A 26,466-nucleotide genomic window follows, 5' to 3' on the forward strand; every position below is an offset into this window, starting at 1 on the left:
GTCTTGCTCTTAAAGACCTTGGGTAAGGCACATGTATAATTCCACGTTTTTACATAATTCTAGGGGTGTCTCTATCCTTATTAAAAAATCTATTCAGTTTCAATTAGAGTCCAGTCAAATTGATAGCCATGGCAGGTACATCTTTCTTCGTGCAGCTGTCAATGGAATCACATTTCATATACTAGCTATGTATATCCCTCCTCCGTATAATAACGAAGTGCTCCGTCAGGCAGCTACATTTATTGCTCAGTCTCCAGCTACACCAGTAATTTGTATGGGGGATTTCAATAATGTGATGGACCACTACTTAGATCGCTGGAAGGGTTCTGTTGTGCCTGCTTTTCATCCTCCTTCTCCAACCCCATTTGCACGGCTAGTCGCAGAGTTGGGGTGGGTGGATATATGGAGATATCGCAATCCCTCTGTTGCTCAATATTCCTGTTATTCCACTTCTTTCCATACTATGTCATGAATAGATTTGGTTTTAATCTCCCTAGAATTGTCTTCGGATGTAGCGGATATAGCCTATTTGTCTAGAGGAATTTCAGATCACTCTCCTGTGCTACTTACATTAAATATGCTTCAGGCCAAGGGGACCAGATTCTGGAAACTTAATCCTTTTTGGCTGACCTTAATGCCTACTGGCTTAGACTTACTTGCTGATTGGAGGGGGGTTCAGTCCGATAACTTTTCGCATCCAGACCTCTTCATTAGACATGATACTTTTAAGGCTTATATTAGAGGCTCCTTTATTAAATGCATTTCTGAGATCAAATTGTTTCATAGACAAGAGGAATCTCGCCTTGAACGGGTATGTCAGCAGCTGGAGGCCCAGTTTATTCTCTCTCATTCATGTATTGAAAGAGGGCCATGGCTGGATGCACAGAGGGAGTGGACGGAATATCTTTTTGAAAAACCCAGGCGTAGGTTGCTATTTTCTAAACATGAGCACTATTTCCAGGCTGAAATAGGAGGTAGATATTTGGCATATCTAGTGAGGGATGAGTCTACTGCCAATATAGTCCAAAGTATACAAAATTCACAAGGACAGTTATGCTATCCTGGGGAGGAGATTGTAGAAGAGTTTCGTAGTTACTACTCTTGTCTGTACACCTCCAAGGTCGCATATACAAATGAACAACTGCAGAATTATTTGGACCAGGTTGCATTGCCGCAACTGCCCCAGGACGCTATTGAAATCCTTGATGCTCCGTTTACATTGGAGGAGGTTGAGGCGGCAATTATCTCATTTCCAGCCTCTAAAGCTCCTGGATGGGATGGAATTCCTGTGGAGGTGTACAGAAAATGTAAGGATTTTTTTGTTCCTTATTTGTTAGATGTGCTTGACTTTTTACGAGCTGGGATCCATTTCTCCTTCTATGTGTGAAGCAATTATTATTGTGTTAGCTAAACCCGGGAAGGACCCCACTCTGCCAGAGTCATATCGGCCCATTTCGCTTTTGTCCAGAGATATTAAAGTATTGGCTAAAATTATAGCACTTAGATTGAATTTGGTTATCAATCTAATTATTCACCCCGATCAGACGGGATTCATGCCAGGGAAGTCCACGGCTCAAACCTTACGTAGATTATTTTATCACTTACAGAGAACTGATGTGGTTGGGTCCGAGGTAGTGGTGTCACTAGACGCAGCCAAGGCCTTTGACTCAGTGGAGTGGGGTTATCTTTGGGGTGTGCTTCGGAAATTAGCTTTCGGGCCACGATTTATCAAATTAATCCAACTGCTATATTTTTCCCCAGCGGCAAGAGTGTCTGCTAACGGTTTTACTTCATCTCCTTTTCCACTGGCAAGGGGGACTCGACAGGGGTGTCCCTTGTCTCCGGCCATTTTTGCTATAGCCATAGAGCCGCTTACCTGTCTTCCTCGTGCGGCACTGGATGTATGTGGCATTTAAGTTGGAGAGGGTATAGATGTGGTAGCGCTGTACGTGTATGACATGATGTTGTTTCTACAAGACTTGGAGGATTCTCTGCAGGCCATGTTACAGTTAGTTAAGAAATTTGGTTCTTATTCAGATCTACTTATTAACAGGGACAAATCCAATATATTCCCTATTTCGGGACATATTCCTGTGGATGATTATACGGATTGCCCTTTGCAGTGGACAATGCGTTTTAAATATCTAGGTGTCTGGATTATGCCGCAGGCGGGAGATTATGTATCCCAACATATTGCTCCCCTGCAGTGCACATGGTTTTGCCTAACTGGTAACAAAATTCCTGCTGCGATCAACTTGGAATTACCCCCAATATATGGCTGCTGAAAGGCGTTACTACTCTAGGTCAATTATACAGTGAAGAAATGTTTAAATCATTTAGGGCCTAATTCTGAGTTGATCGTAGCAGCAAATTTGTTAGCAGTTGGGAAAAACCATGGCCCTCATTCCGAGTTGTTCGCTCGGTATTTTTCATCGCATCGCAGTGAGAATTCTCTTAGTGCGCATGCGTAATGTTCGCACTGCGCATGCGTCAAGTAACTTTACTAAGAAGAAAGTAATTTTACTCACGGCTTTTTAGTCGCTCCGGAGAACGCATTGTGATTGACAGGAAATGGGTGTTACTGGGCGGATGTACGGCGTTTTAGGGGCGTGTGGCTGGAAACGCTACCGTTTCCGGAAAAAACGCAGGCGTGTCTGGAGAAACGGTGGGAGTGCTTGGGCGAACGCTGGGTGTGTTTATGACGTCAGCCGGGACCGAAAAGCACTGAATTGATCGCACAGGCAGAGTAAGTCTGGAGTTACTCAGAAACTGCTAACTCGGTTTTGATCGCAATATTGCGAATACATCGGTCGCACATTTAAGATGTTTAGATTCACTCCCAGTAGGCGGCGGCTTAGCGTGTGTAACTCTGCTATAATCGCCTTGCGAGCGAACAACTCGGAATGAGGGCCCATGTGCACTGCAGGTGCGGCAGATATAACATGTGCAGAGAGAGTTAGATTTGGGTGGGGTGTATTCAAACTGAAATCTAAATTGCAGTGTAAAAATAAAGCAGCCAGTATTTACTCTGCACAGAAACAAAATAACCCTCCCAAATCTAACTCTCTCTGCAAATGTTATATCTGCCCCCCCCTGCAGTGCACATGGTTTTGCCCAATTGCTAACAAACTTGCTGCTGCGATCAACTCAGAATTACCCGCTTAATCAACTACAGAGTGAGTTCAATATTCCTCATAGTGCCTTTTTTCGATACAGGTATTTACAAACAAGACATGCGATTCAAACTCAGTTTCCACGCACTGACCCTGTGCTATCGCCTTCACCCGTTAAATCAATGTTATTGAATTTAGGTTCTAGAGGCCATGTGTCCAGTCTCTATGCCCAGATCAATAATAATTTGTTTCCGAATCATCTCGCTCCTCTGAAATTGAATGGGAAATGGACATAGGCCCATTAACTAACAAGCATTGGATTCAGATTTTAGGATCCCTTAGGTATACTACTCCTTGTGTTCGTTATCAGCAAATATATTTCTATATCCTACACAGAATATATCATACACCTGTGTCAAGTGGAAAATGCTGGATTTTGGCACGTATTGTGGGATTGACCATTGGTACTATGCTTTTGGGAGGCGGTATGGAGAGATGTTTTGCAGATGGATCTTTCTCTGCCTGGCTTTAGTACTAGAATGTGTTTGTTTGGCTTAGATCTAGAGGAGACAAATTATTTAGTGCTATACCGGTATGTCTTGTGCCTCACTACATTGGCCAAGGTCATTGTAGCGCGAGTATGGTGTACAAATACTCCCCCAGTGATACACAAATGGAGAGCTTTGGTGGATATCGTGGTCCGGCATGAGAAACATGTTTAGAAAACAAAATGCTCTGCATAAATTTCATGCTAAATGGGATAGATGGTGCGAATCAGGGTTGGGAGGGGAGATGTGAGCTGCGACAACGGCGTAGCTACATATGTGTGTACTTTCTACGTGTGGGGTACATTGCGGTATATCAGCACATTGCGGTATATCAATATTTATTTTGATATCCTCTACCCCCCCCCCTTTTTTTTTTACTACTACATATGGTCTACTATATACCTTCGCAGGGGATCAGTACTAAATCCCGCTGGACGGGATCCCGGCGGTCGAAATACCGATGCCGGAATCCCGACCACATAATCCCGACAGGGGTGGTGAGCGGAATGCGGCCCCTTGCGGGCTCGCCACGCTGCGGGCACGGTGCCTCGCTACGCTCGGCACACTATTATATTCTCCCTCTATGGGTGTCGTGGACACCCACGGAGGGAGAATATGCCGGGATTGTGCTGGTGGGGATTCCGGCGACGGTATTTCGACCGCCGGGATCCCGTCCAGCGGGATCTTGACCGCCTCCCCTTCGCAAAGGTGGGCACGTATATACACACATAGGTATATTGGTCTACGATAACTTGCAGTGCCAGTGCTGGGTCGAATGGACAAGTGCTGCATATATGTTTCTTATTATACGAATTTAAATTGCAAGGTTGTTCTGGTCACTAATATATGTGGGCTAAATTGGTTGTATAACTGAGCGGCGGATGATGTCATGTAATTGTTTCTGTTCAATGTCTGTATTGTATTGTTTTGTTATTGTTTTCTTTTTTGTACTGAAATTTTCAATAAAGAATACGCAATTTAAAAAAAAAAACACGCTTCTGAGGACCTGCATGAGAGAAGGGGGGGGCTGCGCATCAGCCCTGGCAGCTAAGTCTGCAACAGCTTGTTGTAGTAGCTGAGTTTTCTGCACATTAGCAGTGAGCTGGGATGACGTATCTGACATCATAGTCTTAAGAGACCCTAACCAGTGAGGCTCTGGACCCTCTCCCCAGCCCCTTCACTGATTTGTGAAGATTGACTACATTGTTCACAGGAAACAGAGTCAGTAGATAATGGAGAGAATCTAGTGTGACATACACTACACAGCTTGTGTTTACCCATAATTTACAGTTAGCACAATAACATACACATACACACAGACAGTTATAATGCAAGCCTGCCCTACAGTATGTGAGAGGAGACACAGAGAGAGGACACCAGCACACCCTGAGCTGCACAGCCCCAGTGAGGCTGTGTGCTTCCTAAAACACAGTAAACGCTAACAAATTCAGTCCTAAATAGGAGCCAGATAGTGTACACAAGTGACTCTTCCCTTTTGCTACACCCTGTACCAAATATCCAGGGTGGTTGAGGAGTCAGTAAGCAGAGGAAGGCGCCAAAATGCCTCAGGTCCCGCTCTGAGGTAGCTCCGCCCCCTCCAATGGCACCGGAGCCACTATACATATTATACTGGCAAAAGTCTCCTTTTTAAGCTTAAAACATCACACAAGTACTAGTTAAGCCCTGTTGTGCCAGTTCTACACGGAGGATCTTAGCAGGAGCCCCCGGGAGGGTCCCGTACGTCGCACCTGTGGTCAGCCGCACTTTGAACCGGGGGCCCCCCCTAGCGGGGCCCCCGGTGTGTACTCACCACCGATGTCACCTTCAGGCAGCGTTAGGAGTGTGCGGTGTGCTGCGGCTGTGCAGCCAAGGTGTATTGCCCCGCTGAACAACAACCCCTCAGGACAGTGGTCCTGCAGCGGGGAAGCGGCTCTGCACCTCATAAGGCCGGTGACCCCACCATCCTAACTCCCACGGTGCAGGTATGCTGTTGCCCAGACAGCATACCGAAAGTAATAAAAGTTTAAAAGAAAATGAAGAAAACTCTTTGGAGCTGCAGAGATGTGCATCCTCTCCTGCTGGCACTTTTTTCTAAACTGCCTGTGGGAGGGGGCATAGAGGGGAGGAGCTAGCACACCTAGCTGAAGAAATTTAAAGTGCACTGGCTCCTTTGGACCCCGTCTATACCCCATCGTACTAGATTTCCCAATATCCCTTATGAATGCTAGAGAAAACAGGATTTTAATACCTACCGGTAAATCCTTTTCTCCTAGTCCGTAGAGGATGCTGGGGTCCACTTCAGTACCATGGGATATAGACGGTTCCGAAGGAGCCATGGGTACTTTAAGACTTTTCAAGGGTGTGTACTGGCCCTCCTCCAGACCTCAGTTATAGGAACTGTGCCCAGGGAGACGGACATTTCGAGGAAAGGATTTACTTTTATACCAATGGTGAGATTCATACCAGCTCACACAACAACATGGCATTCAACATAACACACGCCAACAGGCATGAACCATTTGCAGCAACATGCTGAAAAACAAACGTAACACAACTTGTGTAACTAAAATGAACAAACTGCAGGTAAAGTACGCACTGGGACGGGTGCCCAGCATCCTCTACAGACTAGGAGAAAAGGATTTACCGGTAGGTATTAAAATCCTGTTTTCTCATACGTCCTAGAGGATACTGGGGTCCACTTCAGTACCATGGGGTTATACCAAAGCTCCAGTACGGGCGAGAGAGTGCGGATAACCCTGCAGCACCGATTGACCAAACTGGAGGTCCTCATCTGCCAAAGTGTCAAACTTATAAAATTTAGCAAATGTGTTTGACCCTGACCAAGTAGCCACTCTACAAAGTTGTAAAGCCGCCCAGGATGAGCCCACCTTCCTAGTAGAATGGCCTTCACCGACTTCGGTATCGGCAATCCTGCCATGGAATGAGTGTGTTGAATCGTCCCTCTGATCCAGCGTGCAATAGTCTGCTTAGAAGCAGGACACCCAATCTTATTGGGAGCATATAGGACAAACAGAGCCTCTGTTTTCCGTATCCGAGCTGTTCTTGTGACATAAATCTTCAAAGTTCTAACCACATCCAGAGACTTTGACTCAGTGAAAGTGTCAGTAGCCACTGGCACCACAATAGGTTGTTTTATGTGGAAAGACGAAACCACCTTTGGAAGAAAATGTTGGCGAGTTCTCAACTCTGCCCTATCTTCATGGAAGATCAGGTAAGGGCTCTTGTGAGACTAAGCCCCCAACTCAGACACCCGCCTTGCGGATGCCAAGGCCAAAAGCATCACCACTTTCCAAGTGAGAAACTTCAATTCTATCTCCTGCAGAGGTTCAAACCAATCCGATTGAAGGAACTGCAACACCACATTAAGGTCCCATGGTGCCACTGGAGGCACAAATGGAGGCTGGATGTGCAGAACTCCTTTCACGAAGGTCTGAACTTCTGGGAAGGAGGCCAATTGTTTTTGAAAGAAAACGGATAAGGACGAAATCTGGACCTTGATTGACCCCAATCTAAGGCCCACATCCACACCAGCCTGCATAAAATGGAGAAAACGTCCCAACTCAAACTCTTCCGTAGGAGCCTTCTTGGATTCACACCAAGACACATATTTTCTCCAAATATGGTGGTAATGTTTAGACGTTACTCCTTTCCTGGCCTGAATAAGAGTGGGGATGACTTCCTTGGGAATACCCTTTCGGGCTAGGATACGACGCTCAACAGCCATGCTGTAAAACGTAGCCGCGGTAAGTCTTGGTACACGCACGGCCCCTGCTGCAGCAGGTCCTCGCGAGGAGGAAGAGGCCGAGGATCTTCTATGAGCAACTGCTGAAGATCTGGATACCAAGCCCTCCTTGGCCAGTCTGGGGCAATAAAGATTGCCCGAACTCTTGTTCTTCTTATTATTTTGAGAACTTTTGGAATCAGCGGAAGTGGAGGGAAAACATACACCGACCGAAACACCCACTGGGTCACCAGTGCATCTACTGCTATTGCTTGAGGGTCTCTCGACCTGGAACAATGGCCCTCATTCCGAGTTGTTCGCTCGCTAGCTGCTTTTAGCAGCATTGCACATGCTAGGCCGCCGCCCTATGAGAGTGTATCTTAGCTTAGCAGAATAGCGAACGAAAGATTAGCAGAACTGCTAATAAATAATTATTTGCAGTTTCTGAGTAGCTTCGGACCTACTCACATATTGCGATCAGCTCAGTCCGTTTAGTTCCTGGTTTGACGTCACAAACACGCCCTGCGTTCGGCCAGCCACTCCCCCGTTTCTCCAGCCACTCCCGCGTTTTTCCCTGACACGCCTGCGTTTTTTTGCAAACGTTGGGAAAATGCTGAGTTACCACCCAGAAAAGCCCCTTTCCTGTCAATCATTTACCGAACAGCAGTGCGACTGAAAAGCGCCGCAGACTCCGCAGCAAATCTGCTAAGTTTTTAATTAAATAACTAATCGCATGCGCCCCGCGTGCCTTGCGCATGCGCAGTTTGCAACAAATCGCAGCATAGCGAAAATCGGCAACGAGCGAACAACTCGGAATGACCCCCCATATCTCTGAAGTTTCTTGTTTAGACGAGATGCCATCATGTCTACTTGAGGAACTCCCCAAAGACTTGTCACCTCTGCGAAGACTTCTTGGTGGAGGCCCCACTCTCCTGGATGGAGATCGTGTCTGCTGAGGAAGTCTGCTTCCCAGTTGTCCACTCCCAGAATGAAAATCGCTGACAGAGCTCTTACATGCCTTTATGCCCAGAGGAGAATCCTTGTCACCTCTGCCATTGCTGCTCTGCTTTTTGTTCCGGCTTGCCTGTTTATGTACGCGACTGCTGTTACATTGTCCGACTGGATCTGCACGGGATGATCTTGAAGAAGATGTACCGCTTGTAGAAGGCCGTTGTAAATGGCTCTCAATTCCAGAACGTTTATGTGAAGGCAGGCTTCCTGACTTGACCATTTTCCTTGGAAGCTTTCCTCCTGAGTGACAGCTCCCCAGCCTCGGAGACTTGCATCCGTGGTTACCAGGACCCAGTTCTGAATCCCGAACCTGCATCCCTCTAGTAGGTGAGAACTGTGTAGCCACCACAGGAGCGAAATCCTGGCTTTGGATGACAGGATTATCTTCTGGTGCATGTGTAGTTGGGATCCGGACCACTTGTCCAACAGGTCTCACTGGAATACTCTGGCATGAAATCGGCCAAACTGTATGGCCTCGTAGTCTGCTACCATTTTTCCCAACAACCGAATGCATTGATGGATCGACACGCTTGTTGGTTTCAATATTTGTTTGACCATTTTCTGGATTTCCAGTGCCTTTTCCACCCGAAGAAATAATCTTTGTACTTCTGTGTCCAGCATCATCCCCAGAAAGGACAATCTTGTTGTTGGTTCCAACTGCGACTTTGGAAAATTCATGATCCAACTGTTCCCTGGATCTCGCTTTTATCAGGAGATCGTCCAGATAAGGAATTATATTGACTCCTTTTTGACGAAGGAGGACCATCATCTCCGCCATCACCTTGGTGAATACCCTCGGTGCCGTGGAGAGACCGAATGGCAACGTCTGGAACTGGTAATGGCAATCCTGTACCGTGAATCTCAGATAAGCTTGGTGAGGAGGATAAATGGGAACATGCAAGTAAGCATCCTTTATGTCTACTGACACCATGAAGTCCCCCTTCTCCAGACTGGAAATCACTGCCCTCAGGGATTCCATCTTGAACTTGAACCTTTTCAAGTAGAGATTCAGATTTTTCAGATTTAAAATCGGTCTGACCGAGCCGTCCGGCTTCGGAACTACAAAGAGGCTTGAATAAAAACCTTCTCCTTGTTGTGACAAGGGTACCAGAACTATGACCTGATCCTGACATAATTTTTGAATTGCCGTTGTTACTGCCTCTCTTTCTGGAAGAGAAGCTGGCATGGTCGATTTGAAAAATTGGCATGGGGGGACGTCTTGAAACTCCAGTCTGTACCCATGGGACACTATTTGTAAGACCCATGGGTCCAGGCCAGATTGAATTCAACTTTGACTGAAAAGCTTCAGACGTGCCCCCACCCGAGCGGACTCCCGCAAGGGAGCCCCAGTGTCATGCTGCAGATTTGGCAGAAGTAGGGGTTGACTTCTGCTCCTGGGATCCTGGAGACGCTGCAGACTTCTTTCCTATTCCCCTTCCCCTACCTGCAAAGAAGGGGGAACCTTTGGCCTTTTTGTATTTGTTGGGCCGAAAAGACTGCATGTGAGAGTGATGTGTCTTTTTCGCCGGTGCAGGAGCATAAGGCAAGAATGTCGACATACCTGCGGTAGCCGCCGAGACTAACGCATCCAGCCCATCACCAAATAAGGCCTCACCTTTATACGGGAGAGCCTCCATATTTCTTTTGGAATCTGCATCAGCATTCCACTGGCGAATCCACAACGCCCTCCGTGCTGATACTGCCATGGTAGCGGCTGTTGAACATAAGAGTCCAATATCCTTCATAGCTTCCAGCATGTATGCGGCAGCGTCTTTGATATTACCTAACGTTAGGAGTATCTCGTCTCTATCAATCGTGTAAATTTCTGATGACAAGTTATCTGACCATTTTTCAATAGCACGACTCACCCACGCACAAGCAATGGTGGGCCTGAGCGGCGTACCATTGGCCACATAAATAGATTTTAATGTAGTCTCCATTTTGCAGTCTGCCGGCTCCTTTAGTGAAGCCGTCCCAGGTACAGGGAGAATCACCTTTTTTGTTAATCTGGACAGTGCACTGTCTAACACTGGGGGTGACTCCCATTTTTTCCTGTCCTCTAAAGGAAAAGGATAAGCAATCTGAATCCTTTTGGGAATATGAAATTTCTTTTCAGGATTCACCCACACTCCCTCAAAAACAGTATTTAGTTCGTGGGAAGGAGGGAAAGTTACCTTACATTTCTTTTCTTTATAGAAATAAGCCTTCTCCTGAGGTACAGGAGGGGCTTCCGTAACTTCCAAAATCTCCTTAATAGCAACAATCATATATTGTATGTTTTTTGCCAATTTATGATCTATCTCCCTGGAGTCACTATCGTCGACACAAGAATCAGAGTCCGTGTCGGTATCAGTATGTACAATGGCCCTCATTCCGAGTTGATCGGTCGCAAGGCGAATTTAGCAGAGTTACACACGCTAAGCCGCCGCCTACTGGGAGTGAATCTTAGCTTCTTAAAATTGCGACCGATGTATTCGCAATATTGCGATTACTAACTACTTAGCAGTTTCTGAGTAGCTCCAGACTTACTCTGCCTGTGCGATCATTTCAGTGCTTGTCGTTCCTGGTTGACGTCACAAACACACCCAGCGTTCGCCCAGGCACTCCCACCGTTTCCCCGGCCACTCCTGCGTTTTTTCCGGAAACGGTAGCGTTTTCAGCCACACGCCCCTGAAACGCCGTGTTTCCGCCCAGTAACACCCATTTCCTGTCAATCACATTACGATCGCCGGAGCGAAGAAAAAGCCGTGAGTAAAATTACTTTCTTCATAGTAAAGTTACTTGGCGCAGTCGCAGTGCGAACATTGCGCATGCGTACTAAGCGGATTTTCACTGCGATGCGATGAAAAATACCGAGCGAACAACTCGGAATGAGGGCCAATGTTTGCAAATGGTCTCTTATGTGACCCAGAGGGGTCGCCTGCGGATGAGACAGCAGAACCCTGAAAAATCACATCTTCAACTGATTTTCTCCCGCTTTCTGCATGAGACTCAGACTTATCTAATCTCCCACTGATATGATTCACACTATCACGTATTTCTTTCACCCATGCAGGCTCGTGGTGTGCCGGCAGCGCCACCACATTACAACTCTGTGTCCCTAAAATGGCTCTCTCAGGGGAAGAACTCCCTGCCTCAGACATGTAACACACGTGCACAAACACACCACAGACACTCCGGGACTTATAGGGGACAGACCCACAGTAAAATCTGTCAGAAGGACACAGATAGGAGCAGCCAGTTCACAAACCCAGCGCCAGTACACAATGTCTGTGAAACATAAAATGCCCACTGACATACAGCGCTTTTTATAATGTAAATACACAATGTAAAGCACCAATTTCACTGTGCCCCGCCCCTGTTTTGCACCCTGATACTTGTATTCAGTAGTGGAGGAGGACCAGCGTTGTCTCTGCAGCCTGAGGAGAGAGAGAGAAAACGGCACTGAGCAGCGTGCCGGCTGACCCCGCAATGGCGCGTTTCTCCTCAGAGATACTGACACAATTATTTATACTGGCAGGGGTAGGGCTGTGCCACGGGCCACGGCATCTTATGCCCCCTTTTCACCAGTTCTACAAGGTTTCAATGTTGCCCAGGGCGCCCCCCTCCGCGCCCTGCAGTGCCTGTGTTGTGTGGGCAGCATGGCGCGCTGCACTCCTGCCAGCCGCGCGGTACCTTTAGCCGTCACCTTGATTGAAGATCTGTCTTCTAACACTCACCTATCTTCTGAATTCTGGCTCTGCAAGGGGGGTGACGGCGTGCTGTGGGAGTGAGCATCTAGGCACAGCTAGCGTTCAGTACCATTCAGGAGCTAATGGTGTCCTGTCAGCCAGAAGCAGAGCCATGAAACTCTTTAGGAAATTGGTTCCTACTTCTGCCCCCTCAGTCTCACGAAGCAGGGAGACTGTTGCCAGCAGTTCTCCCTGAAAATAAAAAACCTAACATATGTCTTTTCAGAGAAACTCAGTAGAGCTTCTCTGGAGTGCATCCAGTCTGCCTGGGCACATTTCTAAAACTGAGGTCTGGAGGAGGGGCATAGAGGGAGGAGCCAGTTCACACCCTTGAAAAGTCTTAAAGTGCCCATGGCTGCTGCGGAACCGTCTATACCCCTTGGTACTAAAGTGGACCCCAGCATCCTCTAGGACGTATGAGAAAAAGAGTTTATGCACCAATTGATGCCCCGTCGCTTTGGTAGATCTACCCACATGACTGCCCACCTTTGCCTTGCCCACAGTTACTCAACCTATTTTTCTTCAAAAATAGCACTGGATGGCATACTATTCGCTTATGCATTTCAAATTGCCATTAATAAATAAAATGCAATTACAATTGTCACTATTATCAAATCTGTTGACCAAATACTAGGTTTTTATACTGTGAACGCTTTCAAGCACGGTTTTTGGTCCTAATGTGTCTCCTTTAGCTGTGTTAACAATTTGAAATTGTTTCATTGTCATATGAAAATTGGTAACTCAGTGCAGCACTGTGGAATATTCTGTTGATTTCTAAAGCACTAATAAGGTAAAAGCACATATCTGGGATTAGAGCTACATGATTGAAGTTCAAATTACCTTGAAAAGTTTAGCTTCAGGAATTCCTGTTACTTCTTCTTCAACATAAGCAATACTATGTTCTTCAAAAAATTCCTTTAATGCTATTTCTGAGACATCAACTCCAACAATGTTATGTCCCAGATCAGCCAGCCTGTGGTGAACCAAAACAGAGGTAGTTTTGCATAAGAAATGCATGACCCCAGTTAGGTCTATAAATCCACTCCCAATCTTTCATATGGGATCCGGTCTGAAGATCGACAGTGTCTAGGTCGACAATGTTTAGGTCGACCACTACAGGTCGACAGTCACTAGGTCGATATGGATGGAAGGTCGACAGGGTTTCTAGGTCGACATGTGCTAGGTCGACAGGTCTAAAGGTCGACATGAGTTTTTCACATTTTTTTTCTTTTTTTGAATTTTTTCATACTTAACGATCCACGTGGACTACGATTGGAACGGTAAAGTGTGCCGAGCGAAGCGGTAGCGGAGCGAAGGCACCATGCCCGAAGCATGGCGAGCGAAGCGAGCCATGATCCCGGTCACTCTACGAAGAAAACGACACCAAAAATAACAAAAAATCCTCATGTCGACCTTTATAGTTTGTTTAGACCTGTCGACCTAGCACATGTCGACCTAGAAACCCTGTCAACATTCCATCCATGTCGACCTAGTGACTGTCGACCTATAGTGGTCGACCTAAACATTGTCGACCTAGACACTGTCGATTTGATGAACCACACCCCTTTCATACAGCTATCACACCTATACATGGGTATGTGTTTTATGTTTTAAAGAAATACCAATAGTTTTATACGTAATATGGACATAATAACAAAGCTGAAACTACACATTTTTGGTGCGCAGTGCCAGAAAAGAGATCTGGTGCCAACCCCAACCCCATATTTGAAAATAAGATTTTACTTACCGATAAATCTATTTCTCGTAGTCCGTAGTGGATGCTGGGGACTCCGTCAGGACCATGGGGATATAGCGGCTCCGCAGGAGACAGGGCACAATAATAAAAGCTTTAGGATCAGGTGGTGTGCACTGGCTCCTCCCCCTATGACCCTCCTCCAAGCCTCAGTTAGGATACTGTGCCCGGACGAGCGTGCATAATAAGGAAGGATATTGAATCCCGGGTAAGACTCATACCAGCCACACCAATCACACCGTACAACCTGTGATCTGAACCCAGTTAACAGTATGATAACAACGAAGGAGCCTCTGAAAAGATGGCTCACAACAAGAATAACCCGATTTTTGTAACAATAACTATGTACAAGTATTGCAGACAATCCGCACTTGGGATGGGCGCCCAGCATCCACTACGGACTACGAGAAATAGATTTATCGGTAAGTAAAATCTTATTTTCTCTGACGTCCTAGTGGATGCTGGGGACTCCGTCAGGACCATGGGGATTATACCAAAGCTCCCAAACGGGCGGGAGAGTGCGGATGACCCTGCAGCACCGAATGAGAGAACTCCATGTCCTCCTCAGCCAGGGTATCAAATTTGTAGAATTTAGCAAACGTGTTTTCCCCTGACCAAGTAACTGCTCGGCAAAGTTGTAAAGCCGAGACCCCTCGGGCAGTCGCCCAAGATGAGCCCCCTTCCTTTTGGAATGGGCTTTTACCGATTTTGGCTGTGGCAGGCCTGCCACAGAATGTGCAAACTGAATTGTATTACAACAAATCCAGCGAGCAATCGTCTGCTTAGAAGCAGGAGCACCCATCTTGTTGGGTGCATACAGGCTAAACAGCGAGTCAGATTTTCTGACTCCAGCCTTCCTGGAAACATATTTTTCAGGGCCCTGACAACGTCAAGTAACTTGGAGTCCTCCAAGTCCCTAGTACCCGCAGGTACCACAATAGGTTGGTTCATGTGAAAAACAGAAAACACCTTAAGGAGAAATTGAGGACGAGTCCTCAATTCTGCCCTGTCAGAATGAAAAATTAAGTAAGGGCTTTATATATGATAAAGCCGCCAATTCTGACACACGCCTGGCTGAAGCCAGGGCTAATAGCATCGTCACCTTCCATGTGAGATATTTTAAGTCCACAGTGGTGAGTGGTTCAAACCAATGTGACTTTAGGAAACTCAAAACAACATTGAGATCCCAAGGTGCCACTGGGGCACAAAAGGAGGCTGTATATGCAGTACCCCTTTTACAAACATCTGAACGTCAGGCACTAAAGCCAGTTCTTTCTGGAAGAAATTCGACAGGGCCGAAATTTGAACCTTAATGGACCCTAATTTTAGGCCCATAGACAGTCCTGTTTTCAGGAAATGTAGGAAACGACCCAGTTGGAATTCCTCTGTAGGGGCCTTCTTGGCCTCACACCACGCAACATATCTTCGCCAAATGCGGTGAAAATGTTTTGCGGTTACATCCTTCCTGTCTTCGACCAGGGTAGGGATGACTTCATCTGGAATGCCCTTTCAGGATCCGGCGTTCAACCGCCATGCCGTCAAACGCGGCCGCGGTAAGTCTTGGAACAGACAAGGCCCCTGCTGGAGCAGGTCCTTTCTTAAAGGTAGAGGCCACGGGTCTTCCGTGAACATCTCTTGAAGTTTCGGGTACCAAGTCCTTCTTGGCCAATCCGGAACCACGAGTATCATTCTTACTCATCTCCCTCTTATGATTCTCAGTACTTTTTGTATGAGAGGCATAGGAGGGAACACATACTCTGACTGGTACATCCACAGTGTTACCAGAGCGTCCACCGCTATTGCCTGAGGGTCCCTTGACCTGGCGCAATATCTAGTTTTTTGTTCAGGCGGGACGCCATCATGTCCACCTTTGGTTTTTCACAACGGTTTACAATCATGTGGAAGACTTCCCGATGAAGTCCCCACTCTCCCGGGTGGAGGTCATGCCTGCTGAGGAAGTCTGCTTCCCAGTTTTCCACTCCCGGAATGAACACTGCTGAGAGTGTTATCACATGATTTTTCGCCCAGCGAAGAATCCTTGCAGTTTCTGCCATTTCCCTCCTGCTTCTTGTGCCGCCCTGTCTGTTTACGTGGGCGACTGCCGTGATGTTGTCCCACTGGATCAATACCGGCTGACCTTGAAGCAGAGGTCTTGCTAAGCTTAGAGCATTGTAAATTGCCCTTAGCTCCAGTATATTTATGTGGAGAGAAGTCTCCAGACTCGATCACACTCTCTGGAAATTTTTTCCTTGTGTGACTGCTCCCCAGCCACTCAGGCTGGCATCCGTGGTCACCAGGACCCAGTCCTGAATGCCGAATCTGCGGCCCTTTCATAGATGAGCACTCTGCAGCCACCGCAGAAGAAACACCCTTGTCCTTGGAGACAGGGTTATCCGCTGATGCATCTGAAGATGCGATCCGGACCATTTTTCCAGCAGATCCCACGTAAAGGTTCTTGCGTGAAATCTACCGAATGGGATCGCTTTGTAAGAAACCACCATTTTTCACAGGATCCTTGTGCAATGATGCACTGATACTTTTCCTGGTTTTAGGAGGTTCCTGACTAGCTCGGATAACTCCCTGGCTTTCTTCTCCGGGAGAAAACATCCTTTTCTGGACTGTGACCAGAATCATCCCTAGGAACAGTAGACGTGTCGTCGGAAAAAAATGCGATTTTGGAATATTTAGAATCCACTCGTGCTGTCGTAGAACTACTTAAGATAGTGCTACTCCGACCTCCAACTGTTCTCTGGACCTTGCCCTTATCAGGAAAGCGTCCATATTTCTTTTAAGAAGAATCATCATTTCGGCCATTACCTTGGTAAAGACCCGGGGTGCCGTGGACAATCCAAACGGCAGCGTCTGAACTGATAGTGACAGTTCTGTACCACGAACCTGAGGTACCCTTGGTGAGAAGGGCAAATTTGGACATGTAGGTAAGCGTCCCTGATATCCAGTGACACCATATCGTCCCCTTCTTCCTGGTTCGCTATCACTGCTCTGAGTGACTCCATCTTGATTTGAACGCTTGTATGTAAGTGTTCAAATATTTCAGATCTCACCTAGCCGTCTGGCTTCAGTACCACAATATAGTGTGGAATAATACCCCTTCCCTTGTTGTAGAAGGGGTACTTTGATTATCACCTGCTGGGAATACAGCCTGTGAATTGTTCCCAATACTGCCTCCCTGTCGGAGGGAGACGTTGGTAAAGCAGACTTCAGGAACTTGTGAGGGGGAGACGTCTCGAATTTCCAATGTACACCTGGGATACTACGTGTAGGATCCAGGAGTCCACTTGTGAGTGAGCCCACTGCGTGCTGAAACTCTTGAGATGACCCCCTACCGCACCTGAGTCCGCTTGTACGGCCCCAGCGTCATGCTGCGGACTTGGCAGAAGCTGTGGAGGGCTTCTGTTCCTGGTGATGGGCTGCCTGCTGCAGTCTTCTTCCCTTTCCTCTACCCCTGGGCAGATATGACTGGCCCTTTTGCCCGCCTGCCCTTATGGGGACGAAAGGACTGAGACTGAAAAGACTGTGTCCTTTTCTGCTGAGATGTGACTTGGGGTAACAAAAGGTGGATTTTTCAGCTGTTGCCATGGCCACCAGGTCCGATGGACCGCCCCTTTATACGGCAATACTTCCATGTGCCGTCTGGAATCTGCATCACCTGACCACTGTCGTCTGGCAGATATGGACATCACATTTACTCTTGATGCCAGAATGCAAATATCCCTCTGCGCATCTCGCATATATAGAAATGCATCCTTAAAATGCTCTATAGTCAATAAAATCTTGTCCCTGTCAAGGGTATCAATATTTTCAGTCAGGAAATCCGACCAAGCCCCCTCAGCGCTGCACATCCAGGCTGAGGCGATTGCTGGTCGTAGTATAACACCAGTATATGTGTATATACTTTTAGGATATTTTTCAGCTTCCTATCAGCTGGCTCCTTGAGGGCTGCCGTATCTGGAGACGGTAACGCCACTTGTTTTTATAAGCGTGTGAGCGCCTTATTCACCCTAAGGTGTGTTTCCCAACTCGCCCTAACTTCTGGCGGGAAAGGGTATACCGCCAATAATTTTCTATCGGAGGAAACCCACGTATCATCACACACTTCATTTAATTTATCTGATTCAGGAAAAACTACAAGTAGTTTATTCACACCCTACATAATACCCTTATTTGTGGTACTTGTAGTATCAGAAATATGTAACACCTCCTTCATTGCCCTTAACATGAAACGTGTGGCCCTAAAGGAAAATACGTTTGTTTCTTCACCGTCGACACTGGAGTCAGTGTCCGTGTCTGTGTCTGTGTCGACCGACTGAGGTAAATGGGCGTTTTTACAAGCCCCTGACGGTGTCTGAGACGCCTGGACAGGTACTAATTTGTTTGCCGGCCGTCTCATGTCGTCAACCGACCTTGCAGCGTGTTGACATTATCACGTAATTCCTAAATAAGCCATCCATTCCAGTGTCGACTCCCTAGAGAGTGACATCACCAATACAGGCAATTTGCTCCGCCTCCTCACCAACATCGTCCTCCTACATGTCGACACACACGTACCGACACACAGCACACACACAGGGAATGCTCTGACAGAGGACAGGACCCCACTAGCCCTTTGGGGAGACAGAGGGAGAGTTTGCCAGCACACACCAAAAACGCTATAATTATACAGGGACAACCCCTTATACAAGTGTTTTCCCTTATAGCATTTTTATATATGTAATCATATCGCCAAATAAGTGCCCCCCCTCTCTGTTTTGACCCTGTTTCTGTAGTGCAGTGCAGGGGAGAGCCTGGGAGCCTTCCTCACAGCAGAGCTGAGCAGGAAAATGGCGCCGTGTGCTGTGGAGAATAGGCCCCGCCCCCTTTTCGGCGGGCTCTTCTCCCGGAGTTTGTGAGATCTGGCAGGGGTTAAATACCTCCATATAGCCTTAAGGGCTATATGTGATGTATTTTAGCCATAAAAAGGTATTATACATTGCTGCCCAGGGCGCCCCCCCCAGCGCCCTGCACCCTCAGTGACAGTTGGTGACTGTTGGTGAAGTGTGCTGACAACAATGGCGCACAGCTGCAGTGCTGTGCGCTACCTTATGAAGACTGAAAGTCTTCTGCCGCCTGTTTCTGGACCTCTTCAACTTCGGCATCTGTAAGGGGGGTCGGCGGCACGGCTCCGGGACGAACCCCAGGGTGAGACCTGTGTTCCGACTCCCTCTGGAGCTAATGGTGTCCAGTAGCCTAAGAAGCAAATCCATCCTGCACGCAGGTGAGTTTTCTTCTCTCCCCTAAGTCCCTCGTAGCAGTGAGCCTGTTGCCAGCAGGACTCACTGAAAATAAAAAACCTAACTTAAACTTTTATTCTAAGCAGCTCAGGAGAGCCACCTAGATTGCACCCTTCTCGTCGGGCACAAAAATCTAACTGAGGCTTGGAGGAGGGTCATAGGGGAAGGAGCCAGTGCACACCACCTGATCCTAAAGCTTTTACTTTTGTGCCCTGTCTCCTGCGGAGCCGCTAATCCCCATGGTCCTGACGGAGTCCCCAGCATCCACTAGGACGTCAGAGAAATAGCGATAGCGTGTGCCGAAGCCAAAAATAAAGGGGCATGATTTTGTGGGGAAGGGGTGTGGCCACAGAATAGTAGCAATTCACATTACACCACACAGTAGTACCCCTTATACACATTACACCACACAGTAGTACCCGTTATACACGTTACACCACATGGTAGAGCCCCTAATAGACATTACACCACAGCAGAGCCCCTCCTCATTGTCATTCCTCCTACTCATCATTCCCCCCGAACTGCTGTGCAACATCATCATTCCTCCTCCTCCTTATCATGGCTACTTCCTCTATGAAAGCGCATCGGCCACACCACCCTAGTTAAGGCCCTGCCATCAGCACTGAGAGGGTGAGTGGGGGGAAGCCAGCTGGGAAGTTAGAAACTGGAGGAGCTAGACACCATGTAAGAGTCAATTAGCTGCAGCCTCAATGGAGCTGCTCCACACTACAGCTCACTGCACGTCAGCCAGGTCCATGAGGTATGCACAGGGAAATTTATGAGGCTAGTTCCACATATACAGTAGGTGATATACAGTGGAGCCGTTACCTCTAAAGGGCGGCAGTTGTAGCTGCTGTGCAGGGGAGACAGCAGCATTAAACAGAAACATGCCTGGGGAGTCCCAAGGAGCAGGCAGGGCCAGTGATGTTCCTGAATCCATGATGGCCACCGGCTTCTCCCGCAACAGTACTGAGGAGCAGAGGACATGCAGACAGATTTTGTCCGTTGGCGGCTGTGCTGTAGCACTGCGTTCAGGGGCTGTGTTCTGTGCAACAGTCGTAGCAGCAGGATCCCGAAGACACAAAATTAGGGGGCGAAGCACACGGGCAGGCTGGGCGCACCACTACCATATACATTACAGCTGGTGGCACACAGCACCTGGTGGCAGCGGGTCATTGGTGGACACAGACGGTGCACCCACAGAGCAAATACGCTGTGTGCAAAGCACCATCTGCCCCACCCCAGTAATGGCCATGCATAATAAGGTGTGTTCTACCTTATTCAACCAGAGCCCACGCTATTGGGCAAATACAGTGGTCAATGACAAGATGAACATTCATCCACAACGGCACTCGCATTGAGTGCACATATCTAGATGCAAATATTTGCTGGTATGCAGAATTGGCCGCATCTATGTAAAGGCCCATACACACGGTGAGATTCGGGCTATGCGACAGGGGCTAGGTCGCCATCACAAGCACATAATGAGTGCGATTTTGGCTAAGTGTCAATTTTGAATCTCTCTTTTATAGAGATAGTTAAAATTGACTTGCCTGCACAGTCTATCTAGGCTTGCGATGCCGACCGCGTTGGACCTCGCAACGGCATCGAATCGGAATCGCACGGTGACTTTCACCTTGCGATCTGCACTAACTTTTCTTACGATTTTGACTATATAGTAAAAATCGGTAGAAAATATCTCACCGTGTGTACACACCCTTACTGCCCCGCTCCTATCTGGTATGACAAGATGTCAGTTAAAAGGTCGACAAGCAATAGGTCAAGAACAGGTTCCAGAGGTTTAAATGGTTGACATGAGTTCCTTCCCCCCCATACTTTCATACTTTACCATCCACGTTAACTACAATTGGGAATAGTAGCCTGCTTGAAGCATGGCAAATGAAACGAACCATGTGAGGGGACGCGGTGCACTAACCGGGTGGTCTACGTGCTGGAAGGGAAATTTGGACACTAAAAAAACATCAAAACTCATGTTGACCATATTCTTGTTGACCTTCTGACCATGTCGACCTATAGATTGTCGACCTTCTGACTGTCAACCCTTTGATCCATAACTTCCTATTTGTGCCTTTGCTTTCATGGCCATCATCATGCATTTACACCAACCACGTCCTTGGTGCAAGAGATCAGTCTGAAAATAGGCACAACTCTGTACAGCTCACAATACAGATAACATGCTCTCACTACACTCTGTCTATGTGCAAACTCCCTGTTACCACACATTTGCACTCTCCAGCCACAGTTGGAAAAGCAAATCATTTGTGTAGCTGCACATGCTCGGTGAGTAGTGCAAGATCCATCAGCAACACAGAGTTGCCTTCAGCTTATCAGCGTCACAAGTGAATGTAGCACAAAAGCACACACATATGTCACAGGCAGATTACATACTGGAGATTTCTACACTGCAATAGGAAAAAGAGCTTACTTTATAATATATTTATAAGAAAATATTAACATACCATTTCATATCCACTGCTTTTCCACAGAAAGGGAAAAATATGTTCAAGTGTGTCCTACCATTTATCATTTCCTTCAGGAACTCTGCAAGCAACCTGTATACCAAGACAAACACAAAACACCAAAAAGGAGATTTATGGTAACCTTACCATTGTTAAATCTCTTTCTGCGAGGTACATTGGTTTCACAGGGAAACATCAGGGGTGTAGAGATGGATCTTGATCCAGGCACCAGCAGGCTAAAGCTTTAGACTGTCCCAGGATGCTTTGGGGTCTCCTCTATAACCCCGCCTCCAGGCACTGTGAGCTCAGTTTCGTTAACCAGTCCAATGCAGGAGCAGGTAAAAGAGAAGGAAGATGTCAGTCACATAGAGCCACATTCTCACGACAGGAGAAGGACTAGCTGCTAATGCCATACAAACCCATAGAAGCTAGGTGCGTCAGAGTGGGCGCCCTGTGGAACCAATGTACTTCGCAGAAAGAGATTTAACAATGGTAAGTCTACCATAAATCTCCTTTTCTGCAACGGGGTACATTGGTTTCCACAGGGAAACATCGGGGATGTCCTAAAGCAGTTCCTCTTGGGAGGGGACGCGCCGTAGCAGGTATGAGAACCCGGCGTCCAAAGGAAGCATTCTGGAAGGCGGAGGTATCTAAGGCATAGAACCTAATGAACGTATTCACTGAGGACCATGTAGCCGCCTTGCACAATTATTCAGCGGACGCGCCTCGGCGGGCCGCACAAGAAGGTCCAACAGACCGAGTAGAATGGGCTTTAATAGCAGCAGGAGCTGGGAGTCCAGCCTGTGCATAGGCTTGTGCAATCACCATTCTAATCCATCTAGCCAAGGTTTGCTTATTTGCAGGCCAGCCACGTTTGTGAAAACCAAAAAGTACAAAAAGGGTATCTGACCTCCTGATAGAAGCAGTCCTCTCTACGTACATATGGAGTGCCCGTACCACATCCAAAGACCGCTCTTTGGAGGACAAACCAGAAGAGATGAAAGCCGGAACCACAATCTCTTGGTTAAGGTGAAAAGATGACACCACCTTAGGTAAATAACTCGAGCGAGTTCTAAGAACTGCCCGGTCACTGTGAAATATCAGGAAGGGTGGACGACAGGACAAAGCGCCTAGCTCGGACACCCTCCTGGAAGAGGCGATAGCCGGTAGTAACAGGACCTTGACCGTAAGCCATTTAAGGTCCACTAACACAAGAGGTTCAAATGGAGACTTGTAGGGCATTCAGGACAACAGACAGATCCCATGGAGGCACAGGAGGGACATAGGGAGACTGAATCCATAACACACCCTGAGTGAAAGTATGAACGTCAGGAATAGATGCAATTTTTCTTTGAAATCACACCGACAAGGCAGAAATATGAACCTTGAGGGAGGCCAGACGAAGGCCTAAGTCCAGGCCTTGTTGCAGAAAAGCCAGAAGTCTGGAAGTTCTGAATGTGCATGCATCGTAATTCTTAGCAGCACACCAGGTGAAGTAAGAATGCCAGACCCAATAATAAATCCGTGCAGATGCCGGATTGCGGGCCTTCAGAATAGTTTCGATAACCGGCTTGGAGAATGCTTTTGCCCTCAGGAGTGATGCTTCAAGAGCCACGCCGTCAAAGCCAGTCTGGCCAGTTCCAGGTAGATAGACCCTGCAGGTATGAGAACCAATGCCTTCTGGGCCACGCTGGGGCGATTAGAAGTAGAAATCCTCCTTCTTGTTTGAACTTCCGCAGTACCCTGGGCAGAAGTGACACTGGAGGGAACACGTAGGGCAGCCGAAAGTTCCATGAAATTGCTAGTGCATCCACGAACGCTGCTTGAGGATTCCTGGTTCTTGATCAGAAGACTGGAACTTTGTGATTGTGTCGAGACGCCATCAGGTCTACATCTGGTAGGCCCCACTTGTCCACTAGGAGTTGAAAGACTTCCTGATAAAGACTCCACTCTCCGGCGTGCACGTCCTGACAACTCAGGAAATTCGCTTCCCAGTTGAGGATTCCCGGAATGAACACTGCCGATATTGCTGCCAGATGGTGTTCTGCCCAACAAAGGATTTTTGATACTTCCATCATAGCCATGCGACTTCGAGTGCCTCCTCGATGGTTTATGTATGCCACCGTGGTGGCGTTGCCTGACCGGGGTGTAGTAGGGTAAGCCGGCGGCCGGGCTCCCGGCGGCCAGCATACCAGCACCGGAATCCCGACCACCGGCAGCTGGGTGAGCACAAATGAGCCCCTTACAGCCCGTAAGGCGCTCGCCACGCTGCGGGCACGGTGGCGCGCTACGCTATCTATTCTCCCTCCAGGGGGATTGTGGACCCCCAAGAGGGAGAAAAGGTGTCGGAATGCCAGGATTCCGGTACCGGTATACTGTGCGCCAAGATCCAGACAGCCGGCAAACTGAAGACCACCCGTCTGACCATACTTGAACAGGCATGCACTGTAACAGAGGTAGGGCGAGCGACAAAGCATTGAACATCGCCCGCAATTCTCAAATTTTTAGCTAGAGGAGTGATTCCTCCTTGGTCCACCGACCCTGGAAGGAGTGTTGCTCCAACACCGCGCCCCAACCCCTCAGACTGGCATCCGTCGTCAGTAGGACCCAGTTGGGGATCCAGAAGGGATGGCCCCTGCTTAACTGCTGGTCCTGTAGCCACCAGGTCAACCACAGACGAACCTCTGGAGTTAAGGACATCATGTGAGACCTGATCCGATGAGGCAGGCTGTCCCACTGGGAAAGAATTAACCTCTGCTGAGGGCGGGAATGAAATTGAGCGTACTCTACCATGTCCAAAGCCGACACCATGAGGCATAGTACTTGCATCGCCAAGTGTATCGACACTCCTGAGTGAGAGAGGAAATATCTGATCCTGTCCTGAAGTTTCAGGACCTTCTCTGGAGACAGAAACAGCCGTTGACTGTGTGTGTCCAGAAGCGCCCCCAGGTGCACCATGCTCCGAGCAGGGACCAGCGAGGACTTCTTCCAGTTAATTAGCCACCTGTGGGCTTGTAGGAAGTTTACTGTCAGTTGTAGATGACTGCGTAGGACATCTTGGGAGTTTGACAGAATCAGCAAGTCATCCAGATACGGCAGGATTCTGACTCCACGGCGACGGAGATGAGCCGTCATCACGGCCATAACCTTGGTGCAGATCCGAGGGGCCGTTGCCAGTCCAAACGGCAGAGCCTGGAATTGATAGTGGAGGTTGCCAAGAGCAAACCGCAGATATTGCTGATGCGAAATGGCAATAGCAATATGCAGGTAAGCATCTTGTATATCCAGGGATACCATATAGTCTCCGGGTTCCATGGCCAGAACAATTGAGCGCAGTGTTTCCATACGGAATTTGGACACTCTCACAAACTTCTTCAGTGATTTGAGGTTGAGTATAGGCCGGAAAGACCCATTGGGTTTCGGGACTAGAAATCGGGTCGATTAGTATCCTCTGCCTCTCTGTGGGACAGAGGTACCGGCACTACCACTCCTGTATCCAGGAAGGAACGCACAACCAGTTTAAGAGCTTGCGCCTTCAACGGGTCCGTAGGGATAACCGTTGTGCAGAACTGGCGAAGGGGACGTCTCATGAAAGAGACTGCGTACCCGTGAGAGACAACTTCTCGCACTCATGCGTCTGTAGTGGTCCTCAATCAGACCTGGGTGAATCGCAGAAGTCGGCCTCCCACCCTGGGGTCACCCATGGGGATTGTTTTGCCTTGGGCTTGGTGTTTTGGGAGCACGAGATTGTCTCGGGAATGCCTGACCTTTTGCTTTCCCTTGAGGCTGAAAGGAGCGAAAAGCGGTACCTAAGTCAGTCACAATCTTATTGAGATCTTCCCCAAATAGGATGTCTCCCTTAAAAGGGAGTACCTCCAAGGGATTTTTGGAGTCCAGGTCCACCTTCCACGACCTCAAGCACAGAATACGGCGAGCAAGGATGGACGTAGTCGATGCCTTGGCCGCCAACACAGGCGGCGGTGGTAATATGAGACAGGTATTGTCTGGCAGTGTCAGATATATCTTGAGGCAGCTCTTCCTCTAATGCCTGAACCCATGCTTCAATTCCTTTTGCAGCCCAGGAGGCTGCTATAGTGGGTCTATGTACAGCACCTGCAAGGGAATAAATAGACTTCAGGCAACCCTCCACATGCTTATCTGTCGGTTCCTTCAGTGACATGACAGTGGTGACAGGCAGAGTAGATGACACCACGAGACGGGTGACATGGGAATCCACCGGCGGTGAATTTTTTCACTTGTTACACAACTCAGAAGGGAGGGGATAACGAGCTACCATCTTTTTAGATAGGGAGAATTTCTTTCCTGGCGAAGACCAGGGTTCTTGACATATGTCTACTAAATGGTCAGAATGCGGTAATAATGTTTGAGTTACCTTCTGACGTTTAAACTTATCAGGTTTCTTGGAAACTGTAGTGGAATCCTCATCATCATCGGTGATCTGTAGGATCTGTTTAATAGCAACCACTAAATCAGACCTGAATAGTAGATTCCTCATCAGAAGCAGCTTTATCAGTGTCTGACGGGTCAGTATACTGGGATCCGGTCTGAAGATCGACAGTGTCTAGGTCGACAATGTTTAGGTCGACCACTATAGGTCGACAGTCACTAGGTCGACATGGATGGAAGGTTGACAGGGTTTCTAGGTCGACATGTGCTAGGTCGACAGGTCTAAAGGTCGACATGAGTTTTTCACATTTTTTTTCTTTTTTTGAATTTTTTCATACTTAACGATCCACGTGGACTACGATTGGAACGGTAAAGTGTGTCGAGCGAAGCGAA

General features: G+C 47.8%; 1 protein-coding gene across 3 annotated transcripts in view; it reads right to left on the reverse strand.

Annotated features, from left to right (window-relative positions):
• The window catches only part of TPMT (thiopurine S-methyltransferase), a 240,762-nt gene that overhangs the window by 95,673 nt on the left and 118,623 nt on the right, over window positions 1-26,466 (reverse strand). For all 3 annotated transcript variants that reach the window (XM_063923228.1, XM_063923230.1, XM_063923229.1), the window contains exons 3-4: window positions 21,667-21,759; window positions 12,986-13,118 (exon numbers count right to left, since the gene is read on the reverse strand). In XM_063923228.1, coding sequence (XP_063779298.1) covers window positions 12,986-13,118; window positions 21,667-21,759 — 226 coding nt within the window. The remainder of the gene's footprint in view (window positions 1-12,985; window positions 13,119-21,666; window positions 21,760-26,466) is intronic.

The sequence above is a fragment of the Pseudophryne corroboree genome, chromosome 5 (assembly GCF_028390025.1).
Source record: "Pseudophryne corroboree isolate aPseCor3 chromosome 5, aPseCor3.hap2, whole genome shotgun sequence".
NCBI classification, from domain to species: Eukaryota; Metazoa; Chordata; class Amphibia; order Anura; family Myobatrachidae; genus Pseudophryne; species Pseudophryne corroboree.